Here is a 26,298-nt window from a genome sequence, read left to right as displayed (position 1 = left end):
TCAGTGTCATTAAATAGTCTGTAATGAAAGAGGAAATCTTCCTTAATGAAGAAAATGCACCATATACGACTATAGATTTGTTGTATGAACCCCAAAAATGTTATGTTTTGTCTTTTCTATCCGATGAAGTTGTCTTGTTAGCATCCTGCTTTCAGATAGCTGGACTGGTGCACTTGGCTTACTTGATTTGTTCTCATATTTGATATTCTGAGCGATATACAATTAATTATCAAGATGAGTAGCAGATGAGAGATTTGTGGTTGCAACAACCTTGCCAACATGGCAAAGGGTGTGGGAAGCAAAGGGGAATTGGTTAGCAGAAAGGATAAAACGAAGAGAAGGATATGGCAGGAAGATATCTGCAACAATATCTGTTTCTGTCTTTCCCCTGTCCCGTTTGAGTGAAAATTCTGCAAATTCACATCAGCAACTGATATCCATTTCAGATCAGCACCAAAGTAATGCTTCTATCCTAATCTAAGAGGTTCCTCTCATGATCTTTCTTTCTAGTCTAATTTTAACAGAATGGATTGTTCACCCAAACTTTATTTCTTTTCTCTTCTTTTCTTTTCTAACAAAACATTCTTCTTCACAGGAAAAAGTGATCTTCGATTTTCTTTTCCCTTTCTATTGAAATATACATTTACATTTGTTCAAAATGTGCAAATAATAATGATGCGAAAATAGGAAATTGCACAAGCCTTCTGTTTGTCCAATCAAAAGAAAAATTGAAAAGAAAGTTGACTATCAAACCAGTCACACCTTCCAAAATTTGACAAATCTTTGCTATGAAATTGAAAGTGAGTTGCATGAGATGCTAATGTGTAATTCATTATTGTAGTGCAGGATGAAATACCTGGTACGAGGAACCAGCATGCGTGTGGCATCCAACAGATCTTGCAGTTGAACAGCACTTTTAAGTTTTGTCTGAAAACTAAAGATCATTAGATCTTGCAAGAGGTCAAAAATCCAGTAGCTCAAACAAAATTTGCTAAATATTACAAGAAAACTGGAAAATAATGTTACCTCAGCTCTTGGTCTGCCTCCGTTGTATTTCAACATTAGGTTCAGCAGCTTTTCCTCAGTAACTTTTAGCTTCACCTTCTGTTTAGGAGTTCTATCACCACTGCCAAAACAAGAGAGTAAATAGAAAAGAATATGATGTCTAAAATATCTAAGTTAAAAAGGGAATAGAACATACTGACGAATAACAGCAATTACACATCGTAGTTCCTCAGATTGTCCAAAAGTACCAATAATACCACTACCCTGTCGAGTAAGTCCCTCAGAAGGTTGGACTGGTTCATTTACTTTCCAAGGCAAAGTTGGTGGAATTGCTGAAGAAAGATGAGGTGCCTTTGCATCTAAAAACATCTTCCGCAGCACACAGGCAGCATCATCATAATACCTTCAGCAGCAGCAAATGGAAAAGAACAACATTTTCACCAAAAGATAAATGGCAAGAGAAACAAGCAATGCATGATAGCAAAAATAAATTATTTTTGTCAAACAACTAGCAAAGTTGACATGAACAAGTGATTTTTTTTTTCTTATTTTTATATTCTTCCGTAAAATTGTATTAGAGTCTCAAATGCCTAGTCCTTAACACGGCCAAGATTGCAAGGGCATTTGGTTTCCTTAAAGTAAATTTCTTCAGCATGTAATAAATATAGCACAGAAAAAGGCAACTAAATAGTGCAGAAAATTCACAGGTTAGTGAGAATTCTACTTTGTTGATGCAATGAATTTTGCTAAACAGCAACATAAGGGTATGCAAGATTCTTGAATGAAGCGTATAGTTTATTAAGAGGCTGTCTAGGGATCCTAGTCATCTATATACCTATTCATATGTACTTCTCTCAGATTTAAGTTTACTAAATTTGAACATTGCTTTAGAATTTGAATTTAAACTGTTACCTTTCTCTTAACATATTTCACAGGGTGTGATACGATATATATGTTGGGTAAATTGATTTACACTCCATAGATATTCATTCTTTTAATCAAACTATTTTTTGTAAAAATATCAAACATGATGATAGGGGCATTGAGCAACCTCCAATTCAACAATATATCAATTGATTCCCAAAATCAAGATAGGAAAAATTATTTGCAATATTCTTAATCCAGGAATAGGCAATATGTATTTTAGACACAGATGTAATGTTACTTAAAGTGAATACAGGTTATGGGATGGGACCAGCTGATATGGTTACCAAAATTCAACATATTATGCGCATTGGTTATCATGAAAGGAAGTTACTAACTTACCATTAATAGGGGGACTTTTCATTATTCAAATAGCATTTCATAGTCTCTACTCTCTTGCCATTTCAAACATATGTTAAGAATAGGATGACCAAATAAATTCCACTGAATGAGATATAAATCTCATGAGGAAAGAGTTGTACATAAAATCTTATGTTTATAATTAGAAGCAAAACAAATAGTTATTCATGAATTTCATGTACTTTCAACCATGTTTCCAACATTAAAACAAACAAAGCCAAAACAGTACAATCACAAATCGTTACTTGTGTGAGTTTTTAACAAAGCTCCATCCATTCACATCACAAACATAGGAGCGTCCCTCACATCTCAAAAGATCAAACCCACAAACCTGCAAGCAACAAGAATGACTTATAGTAAGATAATAAGAGGAACAGGCCAAAATTTTTCTTCACTAAGACATCCAGTTTTGAAATCTCATCTTCAAATGTGTGTAACATGCATATGAAATTGAATGCATACAGCAATGTGCAAACTTCAATTGTGCTACCCATTACCAAGGTAGTCAAAGATGATAGGCCATTTTATTGCCTTGGGCCAAGAGCACCAAAAAGTATACACCTCACTTACAAATGCCTTATATTAGGGGAAAATATTTATTTTAATATTTTGTACTAATTTATCATATAGAGTCACTACTAAAGCATAACATTTGGAGTAAAAATAGAATCCTAAGATGTTCAATTTACAAAACCCTAAGCTGCTTAGTGCCAAGAGTCCCAAGGACAAACAACTAGCTATTATTTGAACATTATTATTATTTTACCCCTTTTAACATCAAAGTTAGCAAGCTGGATGGACGGGATTTTTGGGTTTTTACAATTATCAATTAGCAGCTAAAAGTGCGTTTTCCCTAAACCAGAAAGATACACCAACAGTGCTAAAGACAACTGACAACTGAAGGGAAAGTTCCTCAACCAGCATCTTTGAGGAACCCCACCTCAGCCACACCTTTGACTATAGAGCCCTTAACCAGAACAAAGTTAGTTTGGAGCCACATAATCCAAGGACTTAATAGTTATAAGAAATGAGAAAACAGAACAACCACTATTTTTCTTGGGAATAAAAGGAACTAAAGTATTTCCAATTATTTATGTAGAACTTGTCAAGTTGGTTACTTTCCAAAAACGGATTTAGAGCATATTTTTATGCTACTGATCAAGATACTGTCAGAAGAAAAATAAATGACAAAATGAAAGAATTAAGCATTAATGCAATTGAAAAATGGGAAAAAAAAGTGACAAAGAAACAGAAATGTAATCATCTGCAAGATTCAATAACAATTCTGAGATACAAAACATCGACACTTGGAAAGGTCCAACAACTCTAGGATTTCTAATCAGTGCACAAGTTTCATGCAAATTAATATTGCCATAAAACCGAGGAGCAAAACAGCCAGTTCCAATGAAATTTTAGAAAATAGTCACACATAACAGAAAAAGGAAAAACATAATCTTTTAATGACATGCAGTATTTCAGTTACCACATTCACACAACATACCGCTTGCCTGAATGCAATGCAAACTTCTCTTGCCATTTGTTTCTCAGCTGGAGTCAGTAGCACAGGATACCTAACCTGTCATAGACATTTTTCAGCAAGAAAAATCAAAATATTGTTGCACACCAACCTGCTTTTGAATGCTATGTTAGTTTCTTCTCCAATCCCCCCAAAATCTATAACAGATAACCATTAATTCTTCACACAACTAAAAAAGGATATATTAAAACCTACAAAAGCAAACAATTTAGGAAACCCAAAAAAGCTGTTACACTTTAGGAGAGCTCTGGTGTAAGGTTGTTGTAAAAGCATGCAAGAAGACATAAGAAGAGAGCAGAGAGAGAATAGACAAGAGATAATTTTTAAGAGTATACAATAATCCAAGCTACCTACTCTGGAACATGATTTATAATAGAAGCTACTTCAAAGGAGTCTTATAAACCTAACATTAGTAACACCCAAGAAATGGTAAATGAAAACTGGAAAGTCAGTTCTGCATTTGAAAGGAAGCCTAAAAATTAAATGAAAACATCAAATATTAACACCACAAGTCTTCATCCAGATTACCTTTATCAGGGGTCAAAAACATTTATGATAACTGAACTGTTTTTTAGGGTTCTCATATCAGTTATGTTTAACGAAGATGACTAGCATTAATCCTAAGATTAAAAATCATTTCATCTGTTATATTAGTTTGGTTTGGATCTAGGTGCCAATTGTGTTACTAAAACAATTAAAAGTACATAATTTCAGTTAGAGTTATTTAAGTACTTTCTACCCAAAGTTATCACTAGTGAGCTATAGTAGCGCTACAGCAAAGCAGAGCAGCCAAAGGCTGCTATAAAATTTGAATAGTGGTTGTAGCAGCCGTATCACTGCTGTAGCGGGGCTAGAGTGAAACTTAAAAAAAAAAAAAAAAAAAAAAAACCAATTTTTCCCAATAAAAGCACTGCTTTGGGGGATTTTTTTTTTACTTGTACTATGACTTCTTACTTTTAATTATGAATATGTAATGGATTTTAAGTTTGTTTAAAAATCTTTTAGTATTTATATATGTAGTATAGATTATTTAATTTATATACAATATTTTTAAATAGCGGTCATCCCGGTGTGTGCTATCCCAATATAGCATTTTTGGTGTTGCCACTACACACCTCCTATCTAAGATTGATAACTATGTTTCTACCTACTTTATATTATTGTTTAGACTAAGGAATGTTATTTAGGCTTAGGCAGCGGTGGGTATAAGGAAATGACAGTAACAGCAGTGGTTTGACAAAGGTGGTTGTGTATGGGAAGGGACATAAGTCATGTGGATAGTAATGTTGTCCTTTTACATTTAAGTTCTAAGAATGAATGAACCAATATGTCTGTTACGGGAATTTGATCACTTCAACATGGGATTGCATTCTGAGGATTATGATAAATTATTGCAAATTTCCTAAGCTTGATTCAAATATAATAATGATATACTATTTCCTGCGAACAATAAAACATTCCATGAACCACACCCCCTTATAGTCTCTTTCATTAATATTTTAAAAATAAATACTGTTAATATAACAAATTCAATTAAAACTTCAAGAGGAGCAACTAGAGTGCTTGGCAGAATAGATGATGAAAAAAATACTTTAGTTACCTTTTTAACTTGTGTTTGACAATAGTATTTTTCAACATGAGTGTAGTATTTGATGTTTAATACTTGTTTGATATAGCAGTTCATGCACACATTCACATTAGTGATTAAGAAAAAGCAAATGAATTGATGTTATAAACATCTTAGAAATAAAACCATATTTTCTGCTGACTAACAATAAAGAATAACTCTAGTACAATAAGGAAACCTGAGAGAAATCCTATTTCAAGTAGTAATAGACACCAATTATTAGGAAAAGAACGTATAAGAAATGTAAATATCAGAATAAAATGTAGCAAGAACAAAATGTAGACTATATATATGGGAAAAGGGACTGGAATGTTTGACAGACTACTTACTTCCTTCCCATCAGGATTTCTCATAACAACACCGTCAACCACAGGAGATTTTCTTGCCTCAGCATGAGCATACTCAGGGCCAACTGTATATACCTACAATCATATGTCAAAATATTGAAAATCATTTCTATTGTGAAAAACTATGGAGAAACATTACATATGTCAAAAACATCCCAAATATAAGATTTAAGAAACATATATAAAAACAAACACAATGCAACATAAACCACAAATTGCCAAACCTTAACATCTGTCCCTCCAGTTGGCATGAACTCCTCATAAATATAGGAGCCTTCACGCCTCACTCTTCTCACCTCTGGATGGAACTCACTAGACCTGTTGCCAACCTAAGATAATAAAATACCCAACACAGACCATATTGCTTAATTACATTTAGTCATAAGACTTCAAAAAATCAGAAATGATTGCATCAACTTTCTCAGAGCTTAATGTTGCTTTTAATAAACAGAATGTTGATTTCAAAGAATAAAAATGAAATGGAATGAGGTTGAGCTTATTATAAGCACCAAAGCTAAAATAAATGCCTGTCTACCTTTTTATTCTACTGACTATTCATTAGTTACTTAGGCAGGTAAAAAGCCAAAACAGCCATGTACAATAAGATAGCTTAAATGATCATGTAACTGCTGTGTTTTTTACTTACCATGTGCTCTAACATCATTTAATAATTATAGTACTACAATACACCCACCCGATTAGGGAGAGTCACATGTTAGCCAAAAGCTCACCTTCCTAAATAATTCCTTCATACCTCCACCAGCTGAACTGGGATAGTATATCATTATACTATGATTATCACCTTCACACAACAAAATAAGGGTTATACCAAATTGAAGAAAACATTTTCCAACAGGTTATGCATCAATTATACAAAAAAAAAAAAAAATGAATTTGTCATCATTCATCAAAAGATTCAGAACTCAACAAATTTATTACTATTTTACAAAGAGATAAACAGTAATAATTGCAATCAATATATCATTCTGCTAAGTATCAAATAACAATTGTATGATAAGAGCATCTTTGAGGGTCTAACTTCTATCATTTAATAAATGGCACAAAAAGAAAAGTATATTAGAATTTAGATAACTCTACAATATCCACAAATTTTAGAAGTTCTTTAATATGTAAATGCCAGTATAGTATTTTAAGATTTTAGGTATATCTTATACATGTAACACTAACAGCTTCCCAAAGATTCATATGTCATTCTCATGCTAAAGCAACCCAATGAAATGCTCATTGCATAAATAAGTTGTATTGTAAAAAAGACCCATAGATCAAATAAAAATGCATTGCCTTTATGACAAGAATGAAACACGGCACTGCAGAACAGTTACAGTCTTAAATACAAGAAATAGGCTCACCATCAATGGGCTTCTCCACAAATGGCTTCCAGAAACGCATACCATGAACCTCAACAAAATCTTCTTCCTCATTGAAGTAATCCAGCTGTTGATATGGTACTTCCCTATTTACAAGGGCATATCTTGGAACAGAGATTCCAAACTCTTCAAGACGCTTGAACCCCAAAATTAAACATTATTAAACCATTATATTAAATAAATCAGAAAAGAATTCGGAAAAAAAAATATTTTGGCTGTAATAGGTCAAACATTAAAACAACAACCATATATACACAAATATATTTTCAATATATTTAAATGAATGGAGAGCAAATGTGTCTCTTAGGGGTGTTAAAAGGATGGATTATATAAACTTTGAGGATTTACCCCCCAAAAAAAAAATGTAACAATCAGACTTCTGATGAACAATGGCTAGTTAGGCAATAGGAAGGAAAAATCAAGAATAGGTCTTGTCTATGGTCAATGACCAACTCACCTAAACGTACAATGCACAAGCCCATTTTACCTTGTGCTGAAATTCAAATGTGTCAAGCTCAAGGATCAAACTCGTAAGCACTTTTCATTAAGGCACCTCAATACCATTTCAAAAAACAACTCTCCTAAACACTTAAGCTGTTCAGAACAGATCCAAGAGTGGCCTTGTATCACTAACATCTATTTTCTAATATCACCTCTTGAAAAAATGTTATATAAAAAAGAGCAAACCATGGCCTAGTATATGGTTCCAGGAAAAGAAAAATCAGTCTGGCAGCCAAGTGATGCTTAATGTTTTTCTCTTCATATTTTTTATGTGGACCAGATGTTAGAGTATCAGCTTGTGGCCATATTGTTTATTACCAAGCATTCAAGGCTTCAAGAAAATGAAAGCTTAAAAAAATTACTTATTTCTTAAATGGAAATCCAAGATAGCTTAATGTAAACAATGAGAAATGTCATGAAATCTGAAAACACAGCAGTTAGAACAAAACCAAAAGAAAGAAATTGACCCCCTACCTCATATACTTTTCTTCGATCATGAAGAAGGTGCTGTGGCTCCAGTTCATTTACTAGAAAAGGTCTGGTTCACAGGGCACAGGTTTTAGATCAATAAACATTCTCATACAATAACTGAAATAAAACTACAACAAAAAGAAATGGAACACAGACTATGTGAATAATTTTTTCCTATGCATTTACATATTTAAGTAAGTGAACATCAGCATTGTCTGGGGGACAACGTAAAAAACAATGTTGTAACCAGATATGTAACAGGGAAGAAGGAAAAGATAAATATATACAGAATTTCAATCAAAATTGTAGGAATATGTTTGCAAAAAACATAAATAGAAAATCCACTATGATAATGAAAATTACAAGGACTAGCGACTCAACATAAAAATCCTAATCTAAAAACATTAAAACACCCATTGCTCACAGCAAAAGATTATGCATTGCCCTAACAACTGAAGTTACAAGATGTATATCAACCACCTCATGCCTTCTCCACTCCACTACACTCCCCTTAATGGCTTGCTCCTAACCATTACTCTACTTTCCACTGCCCTTGTCACTGAGTTAAGGTTGAATGGTTGATACGGCCCAAATCCCCATTCTGTCCCTTGACCCTTCCATTATACTCACTGTCGCAAGTCTTTAGTCCCCTATCCCCTCCCCCACCCTCCTCCAAATTCCTCCTAAAATATACTGTAGTAATTGCATGAGGCCTAACACTAGCATCCATATTTCATGTAACAAACCATACTACAGAGGAGGGTAGGGGATCAAAATAGAAAAAGCAGCAAAGAAGTCCAACACAGTGCACATAATTATAGCACTTCAATTAAAACAAGCATGACCAAAGCATGAACAAGAAGCTAAAAACTGAATTCTATCTCATGACAAATGTGAGGCCCAAGAGACACCACTGGAAAAAGAGACACTCTGCAACCAGATACAAACAGAGAACAGCATGAAATGACACTGGTATAAAATAATATCCTCCTTATTCTTGCTGAAACCACAACAGCATATCATAAGAAACACCTCCACAATGAACAGATTACAGAGCTTGAATCTTTTAATCTGCACCATTAGTCAACCAAACTCCTTTTAAATACCAAATTTGTTAGTTAGGCTTCTTTTAGAAGTTGATTATCAAAAAGCTAGCATACAAGTATTTTCATATTACTTCAGCATTTTCCCATCCTTGGTATAACTGACCATAGCCCCAATAATATTTCCAGAACGTCTTGCAGTAGCATCATCCAACATTTTGATGAAAATAGACTGTATAGGATTTTGATGATTTTTAAAATATATATGACATACAAATCAAATAGAGTGAGTTAGTAAATAAACAAGCTTACTTTCTTAAAGAAGCATATGCTTCAGCCTTTTCCAGGGGATATCCAGAGGAATGGAAAGCGATCAAACAATCGCATACTGGCCAGCTGAAATACATAATATTTAAACTTAGTATGCAAACAGAACAACTATAAATGCCTACAAAGTTGACAGCAACAAGAATTTCAGCTATAACTTACATGTCCTAAATGCAAATATGATTCATCCATTCCAACACATTGGAAAATAATAGGAAAAATAAAATAAAAGACTGTTTGATCCCTGTTTGGATGCATTATGATAGAAGGAAAGCATGGTGATGAAATAAAGTGTTCCCTAGGAATGCATTTTTGTCTTAATCTTTATTCCCTCTAAAAATGGAACAGTAAAAATGAAAGTAAAGTATCCAATGATTTATATGAATTTTCAAATTTATCCACCACCAATGACAATGAATCCAATAAAAATTACATAAAACGGTAATTTCTATAATCCGATTTCATTTTCTTTTTTATCCCTTCCAGTGTGTAGCCAAATATATGTATATGCCAATCTCTCTACTTCCATAAAAGGAATAACTCTCAGCATCATTACCATTCTCTTATTTTCCATTCATCCAAACAATAGAAGGGAAAACTGGCTACTGTCAATGGCATTATAAAATGCCAGGAAGGGGAGCGAATCCTTCAATTTGGAAATTTAACTTCTCACATGACATTTAGATAATTCTTTTGCTTAGAGCAACCAAGACTTCATGATAAGGTGCATGTATAATGTCCTCAAACATTACAATAACCAACTCTGCCTATTGATAGAGCTTTAGTACAGTATATCATTTCAATCCATGGTCAATGAAGAGAAATAAAAGTGGAAGTTACTATGAAACACTAAGCAGGTGCTTGATTAAACAGATGTAGCTTTTAAAACGAGCAATAAATAGACCAATACAGTACTTCAAAATGTTGGGTCCAAACAAGTTCCAATTGATATCAATTATACCTCTCAATCGGTTCTTCTAGGATGACCTTGTCCCCGAAATGTACGACCTGAATACGACACAACATACAGGTGAGAAAATTACCAAAGCATAACCATGACGATCAACTCTGCTACTACACAAAAATATAAGAGAAAATTATAAAATATAACAGGAAAATTAAAATAGCATCGAGTAAATTTTAACGCATTACGGAGGAAACAATTTGAATAGTGCTGTCATTAGTAGATTTATGAACAAGCCAATTCAAATCAATGAAGATATAACCAGAACGTGAAAAAGAAAATAGCAATCATTCACCTACCTCAAACTCACCAAACGCTTGTAACCTCTGAAGAATCTGCTCCATAGGCGCCGAGAAAACCTGCAATAAAAAACAGAGCAAGTGAATCAAACACATTCACAACAACTCATCGCGATTCTCTCTCTCTGTTTCCACGACAAAAGAAGAACAATAAAACGAAGAAACACAGGATCCATAAAAAAGAAGAGAGAGAACCTCGGAGCCACATTTCACCTTCTTTTCCATAACGCAGACTCCAACCGTTATCTTCTGCGCCGCAACAACTCCCTCCTCACCCTTCTCCTCCGCCATCGCCAACACAAATACTCCGATGATGAAACTCGCAGCGATTCACTCCTCTTCACTAACGCAACAAGAACTCACAAGCACGACGCCATCACCGAAGCTCCAAGTGCGCCGAGAGAGAGAAATGCCAAGCAGAAAAATCAAGAGAATGCACAAACGAAGCGAGAAAAGAAAACCAACGGAAGCTGTTGCCGCCGACTCGAGTTCTGTATTTATAGTGGAGAGAGAGAGAGAGAGAGAGAGCGCAAAAGCGAGTTACAAAGCAAGCACAGTAGCACACACCTCACGAGTTCACAGGGCCTAGCAGAGAAAAGATAGACGAGTAGCTGGCCAAATCGCTATAACAGCCACATTAAAAATTTAAAATCATGTTTGGTTTAGATCATTTTCCCAAGAAAAAACATTTTTCCACATCTTTCAATAGTTTTTTCATCACAAACTTAATTAAAAAAATTTTTAAATATACAAATACTAAAATATATAAATTTTTCTTTTGTATAATGAAAATTATTTAGTCGAGTTTTCAACTTAAAACATGATTGACAATATGATACATTTCAAAAAAATTTAACAGTATATAGTTAAATGATAATATATGTATATATATATATTAAAATTAAGTTTCTTAGTCACTAAAATATGGTAAGAAATATATATTAACTTTTTAGGTATATGAAATGAAACTATGTGTGCGCGTGGCTTGATAAGGAAATTGTTTGGGGATTCTGGAATATGCAATGAAAAGTGAGGTGGTAAACTTTTTCCTGAAAGATGAGAGGTGGGGAAAAGGTTTCCCAAGTTGGACTAGGATATTGGTTTTCTGAATTCTATTCTCTCAGTGGAAGAATCCAAATGGAACCTAACTTTTAGTTGCTGTGTTGCTGCTTTCTGTGTCACTATCCCAGTGAGACACCGCGATAATATATTATGAGGTGATGGTCTTTCAGTAACCTTGGAAGCCTAAAAGATTGGCTATTGAATTATTATTGGACAAGTGGAATCTGAAATGTTAGACACCTAATGTTACATGTCTTTAGGTCCCCTCACATGCAACGATCATTGACCCAAGTCTAGCTGTTCCTGCTCGCTTGTTTGTTTTCATTTTTCACATCTAAGATTCACCTGGCTTGCTGTTAAGCGTATTCGAATCCTGCTTGCATTATTTTAGTAAGGTTACGGTAGATTTTTAGAAATTAAAAATCAAGTGAAGGTACTTCGTCACTTAACTGCATGTATCCTGTCATATATTCTTCACAGAATCTTGAAGATTTAATTCTTAGACGGTGAACTATAATATTTAATTAACCTTGTCTGTGTTATGATAATGTTAATAAAATTAGTTTTAAATGTTCTGAGGTGATTTATTTATTCTCAATCGATCGAGTATATTAAATACTTCTATTCCTTTATCATATGTTCAATTCCTATCGCTAAAAAATTTGCAACAATCAAGGCTTCAAAATCTATCTTATAATTGAAGTTTTACTTAAATTATATGTTACTGCTACAATACTAACATTGACAAAGCTTAAGTTGTAAGACACGTAGACAAGGACGATGAAAATAAGTTGTGCAAGTAGCAAAATATGGTAGCTACACCTCGTGGGTTTGCAAGCCAGTAGATATTGTATTTGGGAATGAAGTGGTCAACCCAAGGGGTATGCATTATCTTCCCCCATCATGGTTGGTGGCCATTAATTGGTAAATACAGAAGATAAGTTACACTTATATAACGATTAATGTGCAATTTATGTTAAATATTGCTGATAAACTGATTTTGAAGATAAAACAAACATGGTATCTATCTTTATCGAGATACGTCATTTTCACTTATTTAAAAAGGAAATTTTCACCGTTCAAAGAATTAAAGAAAGCTTCTTAAACATGTTCATACTTTTTGCTAACTTTGTCCTACTTTGCAGCCTCCTGTTTTGACTTATCATTGCCTTACTTATGATTGGTTGAGTTTTAGTCAAAGGTTGATTATTAAAGTAGTATCTTTTTACGCTTTCGTTTCTTATAGGAGACTAGTCTTTCACTCAACGTAAATTTTCGTTCAACATAAAAAGAAAAGAAGCTTATTTTTACATACTGATTGTCAACCTTTATTGAGTTCACACCCACCGCAGCTTGGCCAGGATAAAGACACTTACCCTCTCTTTGATTCAGAGAGAGAGAGAGAGAGAGAGAGAGAGAGAGAGAGAAGTTTAAAAATAAAATAAATGTTCATTTTATAGATCTTGCTAAATTTTATTTAAAAATTTAATAAATAATAATTTTTATTAAAAATTATATTAAAATTATCAGAGTAAATATTTTTTTACATATTTTAATAAAAGGTCGTTACTTTTGATTCTTTAACAGTATCTTTAATGTACTTAATTAATATTTTTATTTTCTCATTAATTAAATAAAAATGTTATTTTATTTGTATTAATTTATTAAAACAAAACATTAATTTGTGTCTAATATTTTAATAGGTACAACTTGATTATCACTCCTTTAAAATAAACAACAAATGTATAAAGTGAAGTATAAATATATCTTGTATTACTTGAATTATATTATTTTTAATCTTGATTAATTTTAATTTACCGTGAAAATATATATGGATTGTCAAGTAAAAATAGTTAATAACATACTTAAAAGTTAAGAAAATGGTTAAAAGTTGATATGCTAATTCTTAACGTAAAGATGTTATCTACAAATTTAAGTTAGTTTATTAAATAAAAAATATTTAATAAAATAGTCTTACTAATTGACACTTTAATACATTAGTTAAGAAATTAAAAAATATTTTTAAAAAAAATGCATTTAACTACATTAAAAATTTTGAAAGAAAGTTATTAATTACATCTTATGATAAAAGTCTTTACTTTTGATTCTTAATAAAATTAGCTATCAACTTAGTTAATAAATATAAATATCGTATCTTTATTGGCTATAAATAAAAAGATATTGACTTTACTGCAATGTTAATGAAAAAATGTACATTATCGATCCAATTACAATATATCATAGATATGGTCTTATATTAATTATTAAAAAAGGAATTATATTTTCTATTATGATAACGAATGATTGAATAATACGGTAAGAAATTAATAAAAATAAATATTAAATTAGTTCTTGAAATTTTAACACTCTTTGTATTCTTATTCCTAAAAAGTGCTTTAGCCATGTCTCCCACCAAAGCTGTAGCAAATGGAAATAAACTATTATATTATTTGTATTCCATTTTCAAGCCAACTTTATCCTAGAAGGCATATCCAAGATAATTTTATAATAAGTAATGACTCGTGAATTGGTGCATGCAATAAAGATAATGAATGGGAGGATATGTTTTAAGTCAATTAAAATTGACCTTGAAAAAAATATATATAATTAGTTGTTCTGATAGTCCATTAATTAAATTAAAGTTACCTTAAAGACTTTGGTCCCCAACTCTATGATCCATATTATCATGGCAAATATTCTTCCTCCAATTTCAAGATCCTTTGGAATAATGAAGGAAAATCTAATGCATTTGTCCTTCTAGGCATTTGCCAAAGGGACCACATTTTTCCTAATATATATCTTTGTCTTTTGTGTGCATAAATTGTCACATATTATCAACGATAAAAAAGTTATTTATGGAAGCCTATCAAAATAATAAGCACAGACCATCCATTTCAAATTTGCGTTTCATAAACAACCTCCTGGCGAAGGCATCAATCAACGAATGCTTTGAGTTGCCTTGATTTTCTTTGTAGGACATCAAGTCATTCAATCAATAAAAACAACTCTCTCTCTCTCAATGTTTACCCACTACTTTATGATCACACATTCATTCCACTTGATAATAGCTGGACTTGATTTGCAAGTGGAAAAGCTCTCACGACTGAAGCCTCATATGTGGAAGGAGTTATAATATAGAATCCTTACTAATAGTCATCGCAACATGTGAAATCATTATTTACTGCTTGGATTCTATTAGTTAAAATTGTAATTTTCCACATTTTTAATAGAAACTTGATAAAATTTAAATAATCTAGCTAGCAACATGTGTGATTAAGATTAGAAAAGAAAAGAAAATGTCAATAAATTTTGAGTAGTGCTGTCAAAAAGGGCCAAAGCCCTAAAGTCAGCCCTACCCAACTTTAGATAATTTATTAAGCCCTGTTTTAATATTAGTTAAAATAATTTAATTTGATCCTAAGTTATTTAGCCCCATAATATGGGGTTAAGGTAAGGTTATTCATGGGTTGGCCCTGATCCAAAAAAATACTTCTAAATTTTGTTCAGCAAACTCTAATAAAAATTTTTGCTTTTTGGTTGACATCAAATGACATCAAAACTTTTGAGTAATTTTTAAAAAAAAATAATTTAACCATTATAGTTTGTATATTTTAAGTAAAAAAAATAAGAATTTAAGAGTTTTAAGAAAAAAAATATTATTTTGCTGTAATAATATGCTATTATGCAATGTATTTTACTATTTATATTTCAAATATAGTTAAAATGATAAATATGTATAAAATATAAAAGTTAAAAATACACATGTTGTCATCTATGAAGATCATTACGAATCAAACTTCATCATAAAATAGTTGTTCTTTTTATATAAGTGGGTGACATAATCGTTAGTGGGAGGTGTGCTAATGCTCCAATTATAGCTAATTCTATTTAAAACGAAACCTAACACATTATTAAATTTTTTTAATCTGTATATATTACATCAATTTTGATGCCAACTATTATATATTGCTTTTCTTATGCTTGCATATTTTAATACATTCCTTCCATGAAAGTCACATAAATTTCGTTTTATGCCATGATTAGTTGACCTTAAATCATGGATAGACTTCTTTTCTCGTTTGAAAGTTAGTTGATATAGTTCAAAGTTGGCAGCGCATTCAGTGCGCAAAGGACTTTGACGATCAAGTCAACACGTAGCTAACCCAAGATTATGAAAACATACATAGATTGACGAAGAGATTTCCCGTTATTTTTTATATTTTTTTTGTAAAAAGGAATGATAATTAGTCTTAGATTTAATGGCTACTTATAACAATTAATAGAGTATTCACAAAATTTTATAAGTATAAATGCAGGCAAGAGTGCTATATTGCTCAACCTTATCTATATTTGCATAATATATTTATTATATTTTATAAAAAAATTTAAATAAATTTTTCAATATTTTTTGAAATTATTTATAATGTTTTATAATTAAGAGTTAAAATATTTTATTTAATTTATAGTTTATTTTTAATCATATTTTATAATTAATATTAATACTATAATAACATTTATAATTTATTAATTTATTGAATAAATGCACAACAAAATTTATATTAAAATTATTTATAATACAAATAACGAGTGTATATATATACAACAAATAAATGTATCAACAATAAAGTTTTACTCACATAAATATAAATCCAAATATAAATATTTTTTAAAAACAAAAGTTATAGCATTCCACCCGGACCTTACTTATTGTAATCCTTCCTTATTCTTCGTTCGAATTATGCTTTATATTGATCATTCTTTTAACTTTTTCAGACAATAGCAATAATTAGCATTTGATGGATTCACATTGTGATTCGTTTTTACTTTTTTTAGGAGCCAACGATTAATATCGTGATTCGTGAGCGCTAAATGCTATCCTCCAATAGTCCTTAACTCTTTATAACAATTGTTGTAGTTGGAGCCTTTTTATTCTGGTCGATTTTATTTTATTTTGAGTCGACCATTATAGTCGAATTTTGAACTTTTTCTTGTTGTTGAGTTTAATGGGCCAAATTATTTGGGTCTCAATGTCAGAACCGAAATTGATCCACAGTATACAGTGAACTAAGGTACTAGTCTACTCATAACCAAAAAAAAAAAAAAAACAGTACCAATCTATTAGAAGATGAGTTTTAATATGCACAAGGTCTATTATAATGTATATAACCTTATTGTAAGCTTAAAACACTATAGGTTCGTTGGCTGTAGTTGAATTTGACCAGTTTCGGCTATTTTCATCATATTAATTTTGATAGTTTAATATATTCTTTGAAAATCTAAATCATACTGTATATCCAGTCGGATCAATCAAGGGTTCAATTATGCTTAGAATCATCTATAAACCTTTTATTTAATGTGAATGCACAAAGTCTACTTTACACAAACATACACCAGGGAAAATGTCCTATAAAAATCATAAAAGCTTTAGTAAGCTACCAAAAGGGCAGCAAAAAGCTTTGAACATTATGTTTTGCAAGGGGTTAGTTTTGGCAAAAGAAGCATTATTTGAATCTATAGGAGAAGGAGGAGAAGAATCCAAAGAAGGATTGGACATGGTTATAATGGGCATGTGATTTTGTATTGATTTGGGAGGCTGTGGTTGAAGCTCTACAACGTCCACATCCCATAGAACCCAATTTGCTGCTGCTGTTCGACGTGGGATGTCATGGGTAATGGAGTTCCTCCATGGTGGTAGGCCCTTATTGGCACGCAAATATTGGCCATAACGGGTCTTTAGCCTTACCTGCACACCTTCTCCTGAGGGTTCCCATTCCAAAGATGAATTTAATTTTGTGGGAAGGGTTTGCAACACTCTTGCCCGTGGCACCAAGCAAAAATGGCATATTGGAGGCTGTTAAGTATTTTCCATAGCAACTCTTTAATCTTATCAAGTTTGCACCCTCTACAATCTCTACGATCCATTTAGCATTAGCGTAGCACCCATTACGATCTTGATAAACACTTTCTTTATCGTAACATGCCAATAAGTATTTGTCATGGTGGCTCCTTAATCGCACCGTTTTAGCCTTTTGGAAGAATTCCATTCCACTCTCCTAGAAATGATTTGAGAAAAAGGTGTGAATTAGATGCAAATAATTAATTGGAAATATTGAGGTTCGAATTGTGCGATCGAGTTGGGTACTAGCTACAAGGTTTAGGCGTAATACAAATTTAAGACAAGTAAGAGTTTTTGTTTTACGATGTTAATTACGCGTAGCGTAGAATTAGGGTACCAACTAATTAGTTTAGGTTTATGAAAAGCAGTGTAGAAGTTATTGAAAGAAGAATCGAAAATGCCCAAAATCGGCTAAATCAACCTCTAAAGTTATAATATTAAAAGGTTTATATTTGTTTGTGTTACTCTAAAATAAAATGATAAAAAACAAACGGGTAAATTGGTAGTGGAGGATCAACTTGAGAATATCATGTGAAGAGAATGAAAATTCACCACAAGGGTATCATGTCATAAAATGAAAATGAAAATATATACAATTTAATTTAATTACATGGATTACCTTAATTAATTACAATAATGTTAATTTTACACTTTGTTTTCACATTTATACTGAAATATTTCTGTTATTAAAAAAAATAAGGTTATAGAGTTCAATCCTGATTCAATTAAAATAGGTTAATGCTCACAATGTATACAGTGCATTTAGGAGAATAGATAGTATGCATGTGAATGCAATCAAATACTTTAGTTAATTAGCGAGTGTTTTGTACATTTGATATATTACTACACATTACTTATTTTTTAGATTAATTATTATTAGTTAGTAACTCTTAAAATCAAACGATTAACATTCAAAATTTTTATGCATGCATAAAAAGATTTTAATAGTTACTAAATAATGATAATAATCTGAAAAACAATTAATGTAGAGTAATGACAAAAATACTACATAGGAAAAAATGATAACAAAAATACAGTTCTCTTGTTTATATCCAACAATTTAGCTTTATATACATAAATTGTTAGCTGTATCTAATCCTAACCTTCCGTACCAATTTGATCACGAACCAATCAATTGACCACCAACCAAATGAGAGATGAAATCACACCTAAATAGCAACGGATCCGTGGGCTGTGCAACTTGTAGTTGTGTTGTGATCTTGTTTCTTTGCATAAATGGAAAATCAGAAAAGGAAAGCTATCTAGAACTGAGTGATTAAATATGTATCATCTTTAGTGTTTTTATATATAATCTTTTTTTATTAAAATTTATAAGATATTATAAAATCTAATGCATTGATGATATTAAATATTATAATCTCTAATAAAAAATTACTATTTATTCAATTTTTATCATATATCTTTGAATAGACATTAAAAAAGTAGTGTTTATAAAAAATAATTCTATATCTTTCTACCTTTATGTTTACCAATTCTTCTAATTACTAAATAAAAAAAATATTGTTTCATGTTTTTAAGATTTTTAATATATTTGTATTTAAAAAAAATGTTTTATAAAATAATAGGATAATTATTAAAAAGATATCACAAAACTCATTGATAAAACTATTTTCTTCATGTATCAAAAAATACACAATAAAATTTTTTATATTATAATTTTATTAAAATTTATAAAAGTTAATATGTTAATAATATTAAATACTATTTTTTAATAAAAATAATAATTATGAATATTGTATTATATATTCTTAAACATAGGTTATAAAAATTATTTATAAAACATTTAAATCAAAGCACTAATAAATAAAATCATATTTTCTTCCGTTACTTAATAGTTAAACCAGGTTTGCATCAGGGAAAATGGATGTTTAACATAAGTGAGAAAAGATGGAAGTAATAATTGGTGTAAGAAAGAAGTGGTAATGTTGTTATGTGTAGCAATTATCCCTATGGCCCAATTTCCTGCCCAATCATCTATCATCACCTTAATGTGACTCACCCTCTTTCCTCGCCGCTTTCATTCCATTACTTGCCACAAGAAGAAGAGGAGAAAGAAAGAGTTTGATAAACACAGAATGAAGAAACTGAAACACTACTACGGTCAACAACACTCATCCTCAGCAGAACAACGCAAATGGGTATTCCCAGTAATAGCCACTGCCTCACTCCTCTCTCTCTTCTCACTCCTTCTCTTAGTACCAACACTAACCTCACCCCAAGCAGCACGCATTCTTCCATTCTCTCTCTCCACCGCCGCCACCACCACCACTCTCTCTTCCCTCTTCGTCGAATCCAAACTCCACTCTCTCCCCCTCCCTTCCCATTCCCCCCACCCTCCCATCCTCGCCTACCTCATCTCCGGCTCCGCCGGCCACGCCGCCGCACTCCAACGTACCCTCGCCGCCCTCTACCACCCCCGCAACCGCTACATCCTCCACCTCGACCTCGAGTCCTCCCTCGAGGAACGACGCAACCTCAAGCGCCACGTGGATGGCCACGTCACCTTCCGAACATTCGGGAACGTTAGGATGGTTAGCAAGGCCAATCTTGTCACCTACCGTGGCCCCACTATGGTGGCTAATACACTTCACGCCGCTGCTATTGCGTTAACGGAATTTAACGATTGGGACTGGTTCATTAACCTCAGTGCTTCCGATTACCCCCTCGTTACCCAAGATGGTTATTGCCTTTTCATAACTCTTGTTCTATTTTTGGTATCTGTATCTTAATAATGTTAATGATAACTAATAGTATATATTAATAAAATAATTGAGTAGATCTGCTGCACGCGTTTTCCAATTTGCCACGCGATCTTAATTTTATTGATCATACGAGTGACATTGGGTGGAAAGAGTGAGTCAACTGAACTAACTGTTTTTCTCTTTTTATTTATTATTTTTTGTGAATGAGAGTGAAATTTTATTTTGTTTATATGGTGTGTACTGTAGTCATCAACGTGCGAGGCCAATAATTATTGATCCTGGGTTGTATATGACTAAGAAACAAGACGTGTTTTGGATTACACAGAGGAGAAGTAGGCCAACGGCCTTCAAACTTTTCACAGGTGCTCATTCTTTTCTTACCCATTTAATGTTTTTAATTTTATATGAAATTATTTCTGTGTTTGTTTTAGTATGTGTAGAGAGTAAGGTTTCACTTGCTACTTAGGTGATTAGGGTGCAATTGGATGCACTTTCCTTTGTTAAATTTGAAATTATAGGATAATGCACGATTTCATTGTTTTCATTTTGCAGAAGGAAAACCATTGTTTTCTCGAAGTGATAGAATTAGAAATATAAAACCATTTCATATGCCTTCACTTCGCCTAGCATCTTCTTAAGCTTTTTGAGATAATGGGTCTTTTTGACATGATATCAAAACCTTGACAGTGAATCGATGCATTGTCCACCGTTTCAGTCCAAAGGGATATTCCATGAGGCTGTGTGATAGACATATAAAACCATTCAAATACATACCCAACAGGTTATGCTGTTAGAACACTTTAATGATACATAGGATTTCCGTTAATTTTGCAATATGATGTTTTGCAGGCAGTGAATTTGGATATGATGCAGAATATATTCTATGGATATGGTTTCAGGCTCACTTGCTAGTATACCACCTATTCTGTCCATATCATTTATTTTGGTAGAGATCAATATCAATTATGACTGAAATATAGGGGAACTAAATCGGGGAGTAATATGCTGCAGTATCAGTGATATTTGCGTAGCTTGAATTATTGAACCAGGATCACTGTCTTTCTGTTTCATTTCACTGTCAACAATCCACTCCAGGTCCTGGGCTCCTGGGCTCCTGGTTGGGGTTAAATCCCCGAGTGCTGGACAAACCCGTTTATCAGTGTTGATTGTGACATTGTGTCACAGATCCAATTTTAGGGCTCTCAGATTCTTTTTTATTTGAAGTATCCAGTTTTTTCATGAGATCATTTTCAATGAAAGCACCAAAACTTAGAAGATTGATAAGAAAGTCAGCTTAAAGGGCTAACCCTACAGGGTAAAGAGAATTTGCTCTTAAAAGACAGAAAAGTAAATACAAAGCTTCTATAATCTGTAAAATAAGAGTTTGTGTACAAAGTCCTCACACGCTTGGGCTTATGGAAAATTTACTCTTTCAATCAAACATCCTTAGGCTTCAGTAAACCCCTGCGTAGCACAGGGAACTGCAGATCCATTTCCTCCCAATCCAAGAACTTGACTTGTGGATTGCATGCTGCTAGATTATTTACATTTTTTTTTATTGTATCATGTTTAATCAGTCTTTTACTTGGAAATAATTTCAATGTTTTAACCTTGAGAAATTTTTCATCTTTTAAAAACACCGTAACATCACAATCCTCAAAATTTGAATCATATATTGAAGGTTTATGTATGTGCCTGAGAACATATTCTCATATATGATTGTCTAAAAACTCTCTATCTTGTTAGGTTCGGCTTGGATGGCACTATCAAGATCTTTCATTGATTACTGCATATGGGGATGGGACAACCTACCTCGTACGGTTCTCATGTACTATACAAATTTCATATCTTCCCCTGAAGGGTACTTCCACACTGTCATTTGTAATGCTCAAGAGTTCAGGAACACAACAGTTAACAGCGATCTTCACTTCATTTCCTGGGACAACCCCCCCAAGCAACATCCCCACTACCTTGGTCTCGCTGACATGAAAAGAATGGTTGACAGCAGCGCTCCCTTTGCAAGGAAGTTCCATGAAAATGATCCAGTATTGGACAAAATCGATGCAGAACTATTATCGAGAGGTCCTGGGATGGTTGTTCCCGGTGGCTGGTGCATAGGAAGCAGAGAGAATGGTAGTGATCCTTGTTCTGTAATTGGTAATACTACTGTTCTCAGGCCAGGCCCAGGTTCAAAAAGGCTTGAAAATTTATTCACCTCATTGTTATCAGATGAAAATTTTCGACCAAAGCAATGTGTGTGACAAGAACTAACTGCCACTTTCTTTGTTTTTTTTATTGGCAAATTTAGTTAGCACGATCAGGGAATTAATGTGTCTATTTAGTAGGAAAAAAGATGGTAAATATTGAGAGTGTAACGTCATATTCTGTTATTGAGAAAAAAGGAGGCAAATTTGGTGGACTGATATTGACTGCAGAGCTGAATCACATTATGCAACAGCAATATTATGACATGAATGACACAACTGATTCTGTAGCCACTCGTTAACCACTGATTCACTGAATAATGTTTGGTGCGCGTCACCTCACTTTGGTGTGAGGTAATTTAAGGTGTGTGGAAAGAAAGAGCTGAAAGTAGACGTGAAAAATAAGGTAAATATTAGATGTTATGTATGAAAGTGTGTATCATTTATTCGTCATCATTTCACCCCTTTTCTCTTGCCTCAACCAGCATTGAAAGGTTCTAGTTCCAACATCCAACTGAAAATGAGCAAGCTGATGTTGAGCCTTACTGGCCACGTTTATTAGTGGAAAAGCTTGATGTTCACTGTTCGAAAATTCAATAAGCTTCACTTCAAAATCATGTAGTACAAAATCCAGAGATTTTGGTAGAAGTTGGGAAGTTCCTTATCATTTATTAAATAAAATATGCTAAGAGGCATAGTTGAGGGTGTTTTCCCAATTATATTTTTTAGATAAATTATGAAACAAAGCTGGAAAGTCATTTTAACCTTAGAGCCAACTCCAACATTGTTGCTTGAGACCATCTTTAAGGATAGTTTCTTAACTTCTGTTTTTGAATAAGCAACCATTCAAATAAAAGCAATGATTGCAAAACACATAAAGTGGGTCTAGAGGTAAGAGAGAGATGGTGAATGAAAAGAAGCGTGGTGGACCAAAATAAACATGAAAATAAGCGTGAAAATCATAGGTGAGAGAGGCAAAGTAATAGTAAAGTTGCAAGGTTAGAAAAGATGGTTGTTTTGACCCCCAAAAAAATAAAAACGAAGGTTGCTTATATTTTTTAAAATATATTAAATGATGTGTAAACTATAAAATAAAAATGGAAGCAATCATGAGTAGTTTCTGGGTTAAAGATGCTCTAAGTTTTTTCTTTATTTTTTTGTTCAACAGTTAAAGATGCTCTAGGTGACTTCTGCAATTAGGCAACGATGCCTAGAGATAGTAATTGGGCTAAGACAATTTGGATATTTAGAAATTATCAATTAAATGAGTATGAAATTAGATCTGGATAATCATTTGCAAAAAAAAAAAAATTAATATTTTAATGTACAAAATTTTGAATACATTAACAATTAAGATTGTTCAATTATTTTTCATTATCACATTCAAAATCATAATTTTTAATTAACTTCAAGCCCTAAGTAAATTTTGTTGTTGTGTTGATTTATTTACATAATTTTAATATTAAAATGAAAATTTTATTTTATTAATTTATCACAAAGAAGATTTGTTAAAAACAAACATAATTATTTAACTAAAGTGTGGGTAATAAATTTATATATGAATATATAAGTACTTAAAATGTATGACAATGAAAATTGAAGTTGCAATCCCGGGTAAATATGAAATTGGGACAAAAAACTTTTTTCCATAAATATAAGAATAAAAGTTATAATACCCTACCTATATCTTATCAATTATCATCCTTAACAGTACTCAAATAATATATTACTACGATTATATAATGTAATGTGACAGCCAAATATCACAATTGTTTCTTATTTAAAGGTTGCAAGGAAATTGAACTGATAACGTAGAACCGTTTCATTTGACGAACAAAAAACTCTGATACTTCAAATAACAATGAGATATATAAAATACGCAGTGAGATTCAATGATGAACTTTTTAAAATGACATCATTATAGTATAAAAAAAATCCTTAAATTATAAAATAAAAGAAAGATGTATCATGAAGAGGTTTACATAAAAATTATAAATTAAAGTATTAAGTGACTCTATTTCACCCCATCATTGAAGATGTCCTTAATGTATGACTTTGTAACATATACCAAAACCGACACATTTTGGTATATATATCTTTTGACACACTGAACTTCAAAAAATTAGAAAAAGCAAATATTCTTCTAAAGTTGTCAATGATTCAACTCTTTCTCTCAATTAATAATATCTAACTTTCTAAAAGCTAAAGTGCATCCTAATTTTATATAGAGAATCGTATCATAGAAAGGCAAGGGAGTATACTGAGTTTGAAAGACTGAGTTTGATTCTTACTGCTAGAGACCCACTTCGATGAATTAATCCATACGTGTACATAAACCATCCTCGTAGCCGTGTGAGCCTTGAAACAACATTGCTTCTCCTACAAATTTATCTTTCTTAATCTACAAAAACATACATATAAAAACTGTATTAGAAAGAGATTACAAAGAAGAAAGTGGTAGTAGGACATCGTGTCACATGAGGATGACATTGGCTACATGCTCTTGTGCAACAGTTTTGGCAATGTCATCTCTCCTGCGACAAGATTTCCTCAACCTCTTTTATTTTGCCCTTAATTTCTCTGCCTGCTTCTCATTGCCTAGTGATGATGAATATATAGATGCCGGCACAGTTCTCACTTTTTCTCATATCTAGCAACACTAATTGCTGATAAAATTGCCATTAATTTTGGTGGGGTACATGGAGAAATGGTCCTGCCATGCAAGTCAAGTTGATGGGTTCAACTAAAAGGAACCTTTATATTTTCATGCAATTGCATTACATACTTCTTACTAAGATGTTAAAAATGTGACAACAAAAGCTTCATCGATCACTAGTCTTTTAAATACTCTATCTTGGTTTATCATCTCTTACAGAATTATTTTACTGTATTTACGTTTGAAACTGTCATGATTTTTGTTTAATGCAATTAATCAAAGATAAACGTTTCATCCAATTAAAAAAGTCCAAGATATATAAACGTGTTATAGTCATAAAAATACGCCACTAATATTCAAGCCAAAGTTTTGAGTGAGTCTAAATCCATGAACCAATTAATGGATTGATGGATTCGTTCCGATCGAGACCGCAGTTACCCGGTCAATGAAAATTGAAAATTCAGACAAGATGTCGACTTATAGGCATTACTATATTGTTGTCATGTGTTATTAGGGACAATTTTGTGGGCATGCTTGTACCATTATCTAGAAAAGTATGCTAATCATATAATACGGTTAAACGATATTAGCTAAGCAAATTCAGATATGTGACGTATACAAAAAGGCTCGACGAATAGTCTACGTTTGTTGTCGACCAATAAAGACAAATGCATAAAAAAATTTAAGAAAAGTCATTTGAAACACACCAATAATTTGTGACAATGTCACTCAATTTTAAATATGAAGTACTTCAGTGATTGGGTTAGTAACTGGTCTGTAACCCTTGTACATGTGAGAGTGCTCTGCCAGAGAAAATTAATCCCCTAATATCTTATCCACATCAACTTTTATAATTTTCACATCTTTTATATTTATATTTTTTTTCTATTTACTTCACAGAATCACATTTAAAAATAAAGATGTAGAGATATAATTATTCTATTTGCATTATACTTAAACCGTA

General features: G+C 32.3%; 2 protein-coding genes and 1 pseudogene across 9 annotated transcripts in view; 1 reads left to right on the top strand and 2 right to left on the bottom strand.

The window, feature by feature from the left end:
• The window catches only part of LOC113863738 (inositol hexakisphosphate and diphosphoinositol-pentakisphosphate kinase VIP2-like), a 29,794-nt gene extending 18,346 nt beyond the window's left edge, over positions 1-11,448 (bottom strand). For 4 of the 7 annotated variants that reach the window (XM_027497419.1, XM_027497420.1, XM_027497423.1 and 1 more), the window contains exons 1-14: positions 10,989-11,448; positions 10,794-10,853; positions 10,492-10,538; positions 9,516-9,599; positions 8,164-8,227; positions 7,171-7,324; positions 6,532-6,602; positions 6,025-6,129; positions 5,783-5,875; positions 3,791-3,865; positions 2,535-2,620; positions 1,202-1,408; positions 1,027-1,126; positions 857-927 (exon numbers count right to left, since the gene is read on the bottom strand). In XM_027497419.1, coding sequence (XP_027353220.1) covers positions 857-927; positions 1,027-1,126; positions 1,202-1,408; positions 2,535-2,620; positions 3,791-3,865; positions 5,783-5,875; positions 6,025-6,129; positions 6,532-6,602; positions 7,171-7,324; positions 8,164-8,227; positions 9,516-9,599; positions 10,492-10,538; positions 10,794-10,853; positions 10,989-11,084 — 1,313 coding nt within the window. In that variant the 5' untranslated portion in view covers positions 11,085-11,448. The remainder of the gene's footprint in view (positions 1-856; positions 928-1,026; positions 1,127-1,201; positions 1,409-2,534; positions 2,621-3,790; positions 3,866-5,782; positions 5,876-6,024; positions 6,130-6,531; positions 6,603-7,170; positions 7,325-8,163; positions 8,228-9,515; positions 9,600-10,491; positions 10,539-10,793; positions 10,854-10,988) is intronic. The other 3 variants (XM_027497421.1, XM_027497422.1, XM_027497424.1) reach the window with 3 other exon arrangements.
• Positions 11,449-17,462: 6,014 nt separating this feature from the next.
• LOC113862749 lies at positions 17,463-17,899 on the bottom strand (annotated as a pseudogene).
• A 1,861-nt stretch (positions 17,900-19,760) lies between these two features.
• LOC113860907 (beta-glucuronosyltransferase GlcAT14A-like) lies at positions 19,761-23,078 on the top strand. Of its 2 annotated transcripts, XM_027493459.1 has the most exons (4): positions 19,761-20,451; positions 20,550-20,625; positions 20,721-20,836; positions 22,221-23,078. In XM_027493459.1, the coding sequence occupies exons 1-4, from the start codon at positions 19,848-19,850 to the stop codon at positions 22,733-22,735; spliced, it is 1,311 nt and encodes a 436-aa protein (XP_027349260.1). In that variant the 5' UTR covers positions 19,761-19,847; the 3' UTR covers positions 22,736-23,078. The 2 variants fall into 2 exon arrangements, with proteins under 2 accessions (XP_027349260.1, XP_027349261.1); XM_027493460.1 differs by lacking the exons at positions 20,550-20,625; positions 20,721-20,836.
• Positions 23,079-26,298: the final 3,220 nt, after the last annotated feature.

This window comes from Abrus precatorius, unplaced genomic scaffold (genome assembly GCF_003935025.1).
Source record: "Abrus precatorius isolate BTA unplaced genomic scaffold, Abrus_2018 Scaffold3, whole genome shotgun sequence".
NCBI classification, from domain to species: Eukaryota; Viridiplantae; Streptophyta; class Magnoliopsida; order Fabales; family Fabaceae; genus Abrus; species Abrus precatorius.
This window is presented reverse-complemented; position numbering and strand designations above follow the sequence as displayed.

What these genes read in the sequence shown, in the direction of transcription:
- LOC113860907 (XM_027493459.1), top strand. Translation starts at nt 19,848, where the DNA reads ATGAAGAAACTGAAACACTACTACGGTCAACAACACTCATCCTCAGCA. An exon ending in CCCCCTCGTTACCCAAGATG is followed by an intron (nt 20,452 to 20,549) that starts GTTATTGCCTTT and finishes ATAATTGAGTAG; the next exon opens with ATCTGCTGCACGCGTTTTCC. An exon ending in GGCCTTCAAACTTTTCACAG is followed by an intron (nt 20,837 to 22,220) that starts GTGCTCATTCTT and finishes CTATCTTGTTAG; the next exon opens with GTTCGGCTTGGATGGCACTA.